This window comes from Meriones unguiculatus, chromosome 4 (genome assembly GCF_030254825.1).
Source record: "Meriones unguiculatus strain TT.TT164.6M chromosome 4, Bangor_MerUng_6.1, whole genome shotgun sequence".
In the NCBI taxonomy this organism is placed as follows: Eukaryota; Metazoa; Chordata; class Mammalia; order Rodentia; family Muridae; genus Meriones; species Meriones unguiculatus.
The window spans coordinates 17,637,187-17,647,480 of NC_083352.1; the positions used below are offsets into that span (position 1 = coordinate 17,637,187).

Below are 10,294 nucleotides of genomic sequence, written 5' to 3' on the forward strand. Positions count from 1 at the left end.
CCGGGTGGTGGGCTGGTGACCACAGGGCCAGGTTGGTTTGTGCCTGCATGTGGCCTGAGCGCTGTTCTTCTGTGGCCGCTAAGTGCGTTCCCTCTCTGCTCCTCCTTTTGCCTTGGCTTGGCCCGAAGTCTCACTCACCACCGCTAGCAGAGACGCAGCCTGTCTTTATTATTGTCGTTCAGTCTGTGCTCCCTGAGTCTTCATTTCCTGACGTTGGGGGAAAGGACAAACAGGACACTTTCCCTGTCATCAGCTCTGTCGTTTCCTTGTGGGGCCGGGAGGACTCCCAGAGTGTCACTTTTTCTTTGGCTGACTGAGGTTTTGAAAGGGGTGGGGACTGGCGGGGGGGGGGGGTGTTTCCGTGCGGGGCCAGGAGCTTCCGGTAGGCAGACACTGTTTCTTGTGCTGAAGGGAAAGGAGACTGACCGGCCAGTTGGAACTGGGATATGTCATAGTTAGGATTACTGTTACTGTGGTGGTGAGACCCATGCAAGTTGGGAAGGAAAGGGTTTATTCTGCTCTTCCATATCACAGTTCATCATCCAAGGCAGAAACCCGGAGCCAGGAGCTGATGCAGAGGCCGTGAAAGGGTGCTGCCTACTGGCTTGCTCAACCTGCTTTTGTGTAGCGCCCAGCACCACGGGATGGCACACCCACAGTGGGCTGGGCTCCTCTGCCATCAGTCAGTAATTAAGAAAGTGCTCCACAGGCTTGCCGAGAGCCCATTCTGATAGAGGCATCTTCTCATCTTAGCTTGTGTCGAGTTGACATAAAACTAGCCAGCACAATAGGAATTCTACACAGAGGTGAAAGAACGAATTAAAATGATGCCCCCCTACCCCATCTCACATTTCCTTTTATCTAGAGACATAGCTAGGCTTTAAATTTATTTTGCCTACGTGTCATCCATTTACTCGTCTGATCTAACAGAGGTGACAGGTGTTTAGAAGGACACAGGATGGCTACCATGAGCATTCATGAGGCGTCACTCTGAGGGCCACTCCATGTTTTGTGCTTTGAGGACTGTCCCAGTCCCTAGGACATGACAGCCTGTCTCTGTGTGATATATATGCACAGCATTGAGGTTCTGGTACCCGTCTAGCCCAGGAGCAAGCCAAGCAAGGAGGTCCTGGAATTAATGAGTACTAGGCTCGTATAGCGGGATAGTCTAGGCTTTACCTTCTCTGGGCTTAAAGATGCCTCCGAGGTCCCAAAATGTCTGGTCCTTTTGGATGCCAGAATCCCAGTCTTAGCTGGGAGCCAACCAGATTCTCTCAGGGGAAAGGAGCAGGCTTTGGGTTTCTCACGGGACATCCCTCTCTGAGCAAAGCACTGTGACCTGCTGACCCCCTGTCCACTGACTCAGCCCTGGAAGAGAGACCGGCCGTGATGACGTCACCGCTCTACCTGGAGATCATTATCTATTGCACCGGGGCCTTCCTGATCTCCTGCATGGTGGGCTCTGTCATCATCTACAAGATGCGGAGCGGCACCAAGAAGAGCGACTTCCATAGCCAGATGGCTGTGCACAAGCTGGCCAAGAGCATCCCTCTGCGCAGACAGGTAACAGAAAGTAGATGGGGGATCTGCACGCTGACCACTGCCTCGCCTCCGGGGCCTGGTCCGTTTCCTCCCCTCCCAGCTCTTCGTCATCCACTCCTTTGGTTGGACTTTGCTCCATCCTGGACCGGACACAGGGGAACATTATAAACTAACTCTGGCTCTGTGCCTGCCCACCCTGTACCCCGGCCACAGAGGCCTCATTCTAACACCTGAGACATGGTGAGAGGAAGTGGGTTAGAAGGTCCAGGTGTGCGACTGAGTAACTGTTCCTCAGAACACTGCTGACCCAGAAAGTGTCTTAGAGATCAGGAACCCCTTGGAGGGAGAGTTTTTATAGAGCACTGAGACAAGAAAAGAGCTGTTATATGGTGCACACCTGTAGTCCCAACACAGGAGGCAGAGGCAGGTGGATCTCTGTGTGTTTGAGGCCAGCCTGGTCTACAGAGTGGGTCCAGGACAGCCAAGGCTACACAGAAAAACTGTGTCTCAAAAAACCAAAATAAATAAATAATAATAATGAAAATGCAAAAGCCATTATAATATTATAAATCAGCAAGCTGGAAGAGGTATAGGTGGGTAAAATGGAGCCCAGAAAGACTTTTGGTTTTTTGGGACAAGATTTCTCTGTGTAACCCCAGGAGCCTTGGAACCCGCTCTGTAGACCAGCCTGGCCTCAAACTCAGAGATCACCCACCTTTGCCTCCCAAGTGCCGGGACTAAAGGTGTGCGCCACCACCGCCTGGCTCCAGAAAGACTTTCTGATGATAGAAATTACTTAGTCATGGAGCACCTGCGCTTACGGGTGGTTTGGTTTTGTTGTGTTGTGTTTTTCTCACCACACTGTTTAAGTGAGAGCAGCAAGTCTATGGCAAAAAGCTGGGGATCTGGGAGGAGCCAGTGACCGCTTCACCCTCTCCTTGCTAGAAGGGTGACCCCACTCTTTCTTACAGGTGTCAGCTGACTCCAGTGCATCCATGAACTCTGGGGTTCTCCTGGTTCGGCCTTCGAGACTGTCCTCCAGCGGGACCCCCATGCTCGCTGGAGTCTCTGAGTATGAACTTCCTGAAGATCCGCGCTGGGAGCTGCCTCGAGACAGGTAACAACACCACTGTCATATTCTGCTGAGGGCCCCCACACTTGTTCTAGGTGTAGAAACTGTGTATGCTGAGGCCTTCTAGGTACTTGCTACTTCCTGCTCTTGGTTGAGTGAAATACCAGGAAAATGGGGGATGAGCTTGGCCTATAAAAGTTTGACCTTCCTGGGTGGTGGTGCCAGCACATGCCTCTAATAGCAGCACTGGGGAGGCAGAGGCAGGTGGATCTCTGTGAGTTCGAGACCAGTCTGATCTGGTGTGATCCAGAGTGAGTTTAAGCTAGCCAAGGCTACACAGAGAAACCCTGTGTCAGAAAATCCAGGAGGAAGGGGTAGTTTGACCTTTACCAGCGCCGCCTCTCCCTGTTTGTCCAGCCCTGACTGTCACTATTTGTTTCCCACTCAAGACTGGTCTTAGGCAAGCCCCTTGGAGAGGGCTGCTTTGGGCAGGTGGTGTTGGCAGAGGCCATCGGGCTGGACAAAGACAAACCCAACCGCGTGACCAAAGTGGCTGTGAAGATGCTGAAGTGTGAGTGATGATTCTGATTCCTGTCAGGGTAGTCTCTCCTTTCTGAGCAAAGTAGGTCTGGACCAAGTAGAGGACATCCTGTGCTGCTGTCATCACTCGCACCAGCTACACTGCCTGAAGGGCTAATCTGGGAGTGGGGGAGGGGCGGTGGCGCACCCAGCATTTAAATCTCTTGTTTCTTGGTGTTGCCCTGGGCTCCGGTGCTCATCTTAGTCCCATAACTGGCTGCCTTTACTCACAGTTATCTCTAGCCGCATTTCAGTACCACGGGGTGGTAGTCTTGGCTCCTGGGTGGGAAGTAGTAGGAGGGAAAAAGCAAGTCCTGGAGAAAGGGGCTTTCCTCCTGCATCTGCACCCCTCCCCCACTGCCCCCACCGTCCCAGTCCTTAGCTGTCCTTCCCATCTCCTTCACCTCCCTCTTTGCTCTGTATGCGAAGCCGACGCAACGGAGAAGGACTTGTCGGATCTGATCTCAGAGATGGAGATGATGAAGATGATTGGGAAGCACAAGAATATCATCAACCTGCTGGGAGCGTGCACACAGGATGGTAGGTGGCTGCTAGGGTCAGGTCTGGGCTCTGGGCATCGGCTGAGACACTGGCTTGGTGGGGCGGCGGGAGGTGGGGGAGGGGCGTTCATGTGTTTCTAAGGGGCCGGTCTGGCCTGATTGGCATTCACCTAGATTGAGTGTGTGAATCGGAATAAGGATATTGGAGTCTACTATTAAGGCTCCTGTCCTTGGCTTTCTGGACAACACTGGGAAGAATCCTTTCTCTGGCCTTGGGCAGAATGACTTCTCTGTCCCCCTCCGGTGGAGGCAGGAAAGAGGGTTTATGCTAGGCATGGGACACACGTGGACTGTGACAGTAGGCGAGCCTTCCGTTGGTGTAGCTGCACTTGGGAGCCTATTGCCTGACCTGTGGTCTTTGTGCTCTCAGGTCCTCTTTACGTCATCGTAGAGTACGCCTCCAAAGGCAACCTTCGGGAGTACCTGCAGGCCCGGAGGCCTCCTGGGCTGGAATATTGCTACAACCCCAGCCACAATCCTGAGGAACAGCTGTCTTCCAAAGATCTGGTGTCCTGTGCCTATCAGGTGGCCCGGGGCATGGAGTATCTTGCCTCTAAGAAGGTACCGAGCCGAATGCATCCCTTCCCACAAAGGCAGGGTGGGGCTGAACCCACTTAGCACTCCAGTTTATGTCTCCATGGTCCACAGCTGGCCGGGAGCTCCTGGTCCTTCTGCCTCTGGGTGCCTTTCCATAGCTGGCTCTGGCTTAGGAATGTTAATCCCTTAGAGCTGTGGGTGCCTGACTGTCTGTGTCTGTCTGTCTGTGTGTCTGTGTGTATCTTGTTAGGCTCTCAAAAAGCTGGGAGAGCCCTTGTAGCCTTGGGGTCAGAATGATTTAGGTTGGAGAGGTTGCAGTCAATGTAAACACTTACTGTATAGACTCAGACACCTTTGTTTTGTTTTGTTTTGTTTTGTTTTGTTTTTCGAGACAGGGTTTCTCTGTGTAGCCTTGGCTTTCCTGGACTGGCTTTATAGACCAGGCTAGCCTCAAACTGAGAGATCTCCTTGCCTCTGCCTCCCTGAGTGTTGGGATTGCAAGTACGTGCAGGCAGCTATTTTGCTATTTTTCATTTATGTTTTTCTTTTTGAAATTAAGGTGCTGTTTTTAACAGAGGCCAACCTTAGATTCATCATGTAGCATAGGCTGGCCTTAAGTTTGTAATTATCTCGCCTCAGTCTCTCAAGTCCTGGTATTATAGGCATATGCCACTGAACCCAGCTTTATATTTATTTGTTTGTTTATTTGTTTGTTTGTTTATTTAAGATTTATTTATCTGCTAGGCATTGGTGTGTTAAATCCTTTAATCCCAGCATTCAGGGGTCAGAGACAGGCGGATCTTTCCAAGTTTGAGGCCAGCCTGGTCTGTAGAGAGCAAATTTCAAATCTATACAGAGAAACCCTGTTTCGAAAAACAAAAACAAAACAAGTTTATTTATATGAGTGCTCTACCTGCGTGTACGCTTTTATGACAGAAGAGGGCATCAGATCCCACTATAGATGGTTGTGAGCCTCCATGCGGTTTCTGGGACTTGAACTCAGGAGCTCTGGGAGAGCAGCCAGTGCTCTTCATCTCTCAAGCACCTGTATTTCCTCAGCTACAAAACAAGAGTGTTTATTCCTGTGTAGTAGCATTACTGTGAGGATAAGATGAACTACGCCTGTGAAAGTGCCCGTCACAGAAAGTGCTCACTGTATCTTTGTTTGAACTCCCTTCCCACTGCAGACATGCTCTGCAGGACAGGCTCGGCACCCATATCTCCACAGACCTAGCCTAAGCCCAAAGGGTCTGTTTTGCGGTTGTAATTCTCAAGGTTAGAGGTTAGGATGAAGAGAGAAGGCTTTGGAGGCTTTGCTAAAAGACTGCAAAGGCTGCAGTTGAAGGTGTCTGGAATTAACGAATACTTGGGGGGGGTTCTAGAGGGTATGGGGGTGTCTACAGGGTCTGGGGCGTGACCAGAGGGCATGTGTGTGGGCTAGAGGACCTGTGAGGCAAAGTGGTCCTGCCGCCTGCTACACAGTAAGTGCTGGAGTTGAGGGTGCTAGGTGGCTGAGTGGCAGTTCGGGGTGGTCACCCCTCCCTGCTCTTCCCTCTACAGTGCATACACCGAGACCTGGCTGCTAGGAATGTCCTGGTGACCGAGGACAATGTAATGAAGATCGCAGACTTCGGCCTGGCTCGGGACATTCACCATATCGACTACTATAAGAAAACCACCAACGTAAGGGTCTCGCGTGGCCTGGGCCCCACGCCGCTAGGCTCCTGCCCACTTCAGTGCCTCTGCTCTACTCACCTAGGGTTCCGTGGTCTAAGAAAAGGGGCTGGAGGGTGGGCTGAGAGTGTCTGTTCCATGCCCGGGGTCCTACCTACCTGTCCCCTCACCGCCTGGAGCCATCATCTTCAGTTCATCCCATGAGTCATGTGTGTCAGTACCCCCCACACACACACACACATGCAATGCTGCATTGCAGGGCCGGCTGCCTGTGAAATGGATGGCACCTGAGGCATTGTTTGACCGGATCTACACCCACCAGAGCGATGTGTGAGTTGGAGAGGCACACTTATCTGGGATACACCGGGGAAACAATCCTAACAGCCCTGCATCCCTAGGCTGATGAGAATCTCATTGGGTGGTTCAGAGTGGGGGGCGGGGGGAAGCAATATTGTTCCATCGACGACATGGTCCCGCCTTCCTTGCCCCTTGCCGCCCCCTTGTCTCCTGTGTCCCTCCACCACCACCACCCCTGAACTTAAGGGCTGTGTTGAAGCAGGAGAGGTTCAAGATAAGCACCTCCTATGCTGACTTTTCAAGAGGACTTGTGAAAGAACCCCCAAGGGCAGCCTCACCCCGTGTTGTGACAGTGGCACTGTGCTCTCCTGTAGGTGGTCTTTTGGGGTGCTCTTGTGGGAGATCTTCACTCTGGGTGGCTCCCCGTACCCCGGCGTGCCCGTGGAAGAACTTTTTAAGCTGCTGAAGGAGGGTCACCGAATGGACAAGCCCAGCAACTGCACCAATGAGCTGTAAGTGTGGATTTGTGGGAAGGTTGGGAAGGGTTGGTAGTTGGCGGCCATTTTCGTCCATGGTTGGCAAGCTGGGTTGGAGGCTGGGGCAGACAGGGTTCCTTGGGCAGCGGCTCATGGGCGGTTCCTGAGGTTCGAAGCTGGGCCCAGAAGGAAGCAGGAGCACGGTGGGCAGGGGGTGAGAGAATGCTCTGTGTTTGGAGGAGGTGGTCTTCCTGACCATCCCTCCCCAAGCCCCCTGGCCCACTCTGCTGTTGCCCTCCCCATGTGACCATGCTGTCCTGCCTCAGGTATATGATGATGCGGGACTGCTGGCATGCGGTGCCCTCTCAGAGGCCTACTTTCAAGCAGCTGGTGGAAGACCTGGACCGCATTGTGGCCTTGACCTCTAACCAGGTAGGGCTTGCCCTGGGCTGGAACTTGGGCCATCGTCACCCAGGCACCTAAGGGGACAGTGTCGTAGGAAGGGCCGCTCACCCTTCTCTCCTGTCACAGGAGTATCTGGACCTGTCGATGCCTCTGGACCAGTACTCCCCCAGCTTCCCTGACACACGGAGCTCCACCTGCTCTTCAGGGGAGGACTCTGTCTTCTCTCACGAGCCGTTACCTGAGGAACCCTGTCTGCCCCGACACCCGACCACCCAGCTTGCCAATGGAGGACTCAAACGGCGCTGACTGCCAACCCTCTCCCAGCTTCGTCGTCACCCCCGTGTCCCTTGTCCACAGTTCCCTGCTGGACACACTGCCTTTCTCCTTTGCTGCTGGCAAGAGCCAGTGCCTAACTGAGGCCTTCCTGTGTGGCCGACCCCACCATCACCCCCCTGGCACCCCTCTTCCTCCTCTTAGCCTGCTGTGTGTGAGAGGGGCCAAGAGGCGGGTGCTTGATGGTAGCCACGTCCTCCTTCCCAAGTGTTGGACCAAGACCCACCCTGCTGCCTGGCACTGCCTCGAGGTCTGGGGAGTGGAAGCAAGTGGAATGGGCGTGCACTCGGGAGCTTACAGAGTGTTCTTCTTGGCCCATTGGCCCCGTGCGATCTGGTGGCAGGGGCCTTGGGCCTGCTGAAGCAGTGAGCTTTCTGGTCAGGCCTTAACCGAAGGCGACCTCTGCTGCAGATGGATGGTACCAGTGGCTTCTTAATTCCAATATTAATTTGCTTTGCTGACCAAATACCTGGTACCAGAAGGCAGGGAGGCCGAGATTGGGAGCAGTGATGCCCTTGGGCTGAGCCCTGGACTTGGGGCTCTGTACATAGCTATGAAGAAAACACAAAGTGTATAAATCTGAGTATATATTTACATGTCTTTTTAAAAGGGTCCTTACTAGAGATTTACCCATTGGGTGAGATGCTCCTGGTGGCTGGGACGCATCAGTCGCTATATATTAAAAACAAAAACAAAAAAAAAAAAAAAAAAGGAAAATGTTTTTTAAAAGGTCATATATTTTTTGCTACTTTTGCTGTTTTATTTTTTTAAATTATGTTTTAAACCTATTTTCAGTTTAGGTCCCTCAATAAAAAAATTGCTGCTGCTTCATTTTTATCCTGGGTGTGTGAAAAGGGAGCAGATATCCACTGCAAAGGAAGGAGACAGGGACTGAGGGGCCATGACTGTTGGCACTGCGTGCTTCATTTCCTCATGACCACCTCTTCCTTCTGGAATCATGCGTGAAGACCTCCCAGACAACCCTTCTATCTCTGATGCTTTGGGAAAGAAGATAGGTACTGAAGGCCGAAGGCCAACAACCACAGGCTTGTTTTCCTCAGGATGAGACCAGCCAGAGAATAGAACGGAACAGAACCCCAGACGCCGTGCGAGTGAGCCTGTGCATCCGTGACAGAAAATTTGTCACCCAAAGCTAGTTCTGTATTCGGGTGTTTTGACTTTCCCAACCGACTTTTTTATTTTCCTCTCCCATGTGTCTCTTCCTCCCTGGGTCCCTGCCTGCTAATCAGGTTGCATCTATAGTTTTTCCATCCCTCCACGAAAGGGAAAACTCATTTCTTTTGGTTTGGGTCTGCTTGGAAACTTACTTCTGCCACCTGCTGGTTGTTAGCGGTACCTTATTCAAACCAGCATCACTCTGTCCTTAGCGCTTTTTGCTGGGTTGTTGCTGAATAACAAACAGCTCAATAAGCTTGCATCCTGTAGGGGTTAGGCTGCTACTTTAAATACGTTCTGAACTGGGCAGCTTTGGTAGCTGTGGTTGGGTCATCATCCTAGAGTTCTTACCACTGTTTGTCTCTGTGCACATGTAACTAACTGTCCAACAAAATATTACAGGTGGTTTTTATGCTGAAAGAGAGTATAATTTGGCAAAGAGGGCCAGGAAATGAATTTTAGCTCAAACTCATTTGCTTGGAGACCCTATCATAGTGTCTGTCTTTGTTAAAATAGTGACCAGAATTTCTCCCTCAGCTCTGCCTGACTCAGTATTGTGTGGATGGATGGGAGAGTCTATAAGGGATGTACATGACTCGAGGAAAGGGACTAGGAACTATACAGCACTGAAGTTCTTGCTGTTACTATTCAAATTGCCCACAAATATCCCCAGAGACAGGGACGGCTATCAAATAAAAGACAGTGAAATTGACCTGAAAGAAAATGAAATGGCTGTTTTACTTAGATGACCAGACTGAGTCTCCTGGGAAAGGGAATCAGCGCATATAATGAAGATGTGCCCTTAGAGCACTGCATCTTCAGTCTGGTTTCCCAGGGGTTAAAATATGGCCGAGGCATCGATCGATACTGCCTTTCCATCTTTTCTAATTGCCACAGGCTAAAGATCATCAGTCCCTTGGCTCTGTTAATGTAATATATTGATTTCAGGTAAGTAAGATTGAACACAGATGAAGGAATCTGCCTTAATGGTAATGAACTCTCCGTGTTGATCAGCTGCCACTGGGTGGAGCCAGCAAGCTAAAATCTCTCTCAGTATTAGGGAATGAGCCAGTCTGCTCCGAAGTAACAGACCTAACCTGCAAATGGGAGTCTTTGGCCTGGGTGGAGCATTGTGAAACCCTGGGCATGACCAAGATGGCTTGTACGGGACTAGACCAGACACAGGTGCAGAGCTATACTATTATAAATGCCAACAGCAACTACTGTAGCAGGATTCTGGGTAAGACGTGAGCCGTGTCTGATGTCACTACAGGTGCATGTTGGGGCCAAAAGATGCTCGCAGTGAGATTGCTAGCAGCTGGTGGAGCCAGAGCATCTGCAGCTGCAGGGGAGGGGCGAGCAGTGAGGGAGAAAAGAGGGCTATGAGGCAACACTGTGTGGCCGTCCATCCCCTTAGCTGGTAGAAACCAAGAAGGGAGAAGACCAGCAAGAACCCTGAAGTTGTCTGGACCTGTGACGAATGCCTTTAATCCCAGCACTCAGAAGGCAGAGGCAGGCAGATCTGAGTTCAAGGCCAGCCTGGTCTACGTTGTAAGTTCAAGGCTTGCCAAAAATGCACAGTGGGACTCCTGTCTAAAAGAAAATTAAACGAACAATAATACTGACGTTTTGAAGGACTGGAA

At 51.4% G+C, this 10,294-nt stretch overlaps 1 protein-coding gene across 12 annotated transcripts in view; it reads left to right on the top strand.

Moving 5' to 3' along the window:
• Fgfr1 (fibroblast growth factor receptor 1) overlaps positions 1 to 8,306 on the top strand; it is a 54,555-nt gene extending 46,249 nt beyond the window's left edge. For 8 of the 12 annotated variants that reach the window (XM_060381521.1, XM_060381524.1, XM_060381529.1 and 5 more), the window contains 10 exons: positions 1,367 to 1,569; positions 2,514 to 2,659; positions 3,064 to 3,185; positions 3,623 to 3,733; positions 4,124 to 4,314; positions 5,851 to 5,973; positions 6,224 to 6,294; positions 6,636 to 6,773; positions 7,064 to 7,169; positions 7,269 to 8,306. In XM_060381521.1, the coding sequence (XP_060237504.1) occupies positions 1,367 to 1,569; positions 2,514 to 2,659; positions 3,064 to 3,185; positions 3,623 to 3,733; positions 4,124 to 4,314; positions 5,851 to 5,973; positions 6,224 to 6,294; positions 6,636 to 6,773; positions 7,064 to 7,169; positions 7,269 to 7,448 (1,391 nt within the window). In that variant the 3' untranslated portion in view covers positions 7,449 to 8,306. The remainder of the gene's footprint in view (positions 1 to 1,366; positions 1,570 to 2,513; positions 2,660 to 3,063; positions 3,186 to 3,622; positions 3,734 to 4,123; positions 4,315 to 5,850; positions 5,974 to 6,223; positions 6,295 to 6,635; positions 6,774 to 7,063; positions 7,170 to 7,268) is intronic. The other 4 variants (XM_060381522.1, XM_060381525.1, XM_060381527.1 and 1 more) reach the window with 1 other exon arrangement.
• Positions 8,307 to 10,294: the final 1,988 nt, after the last annotated feature.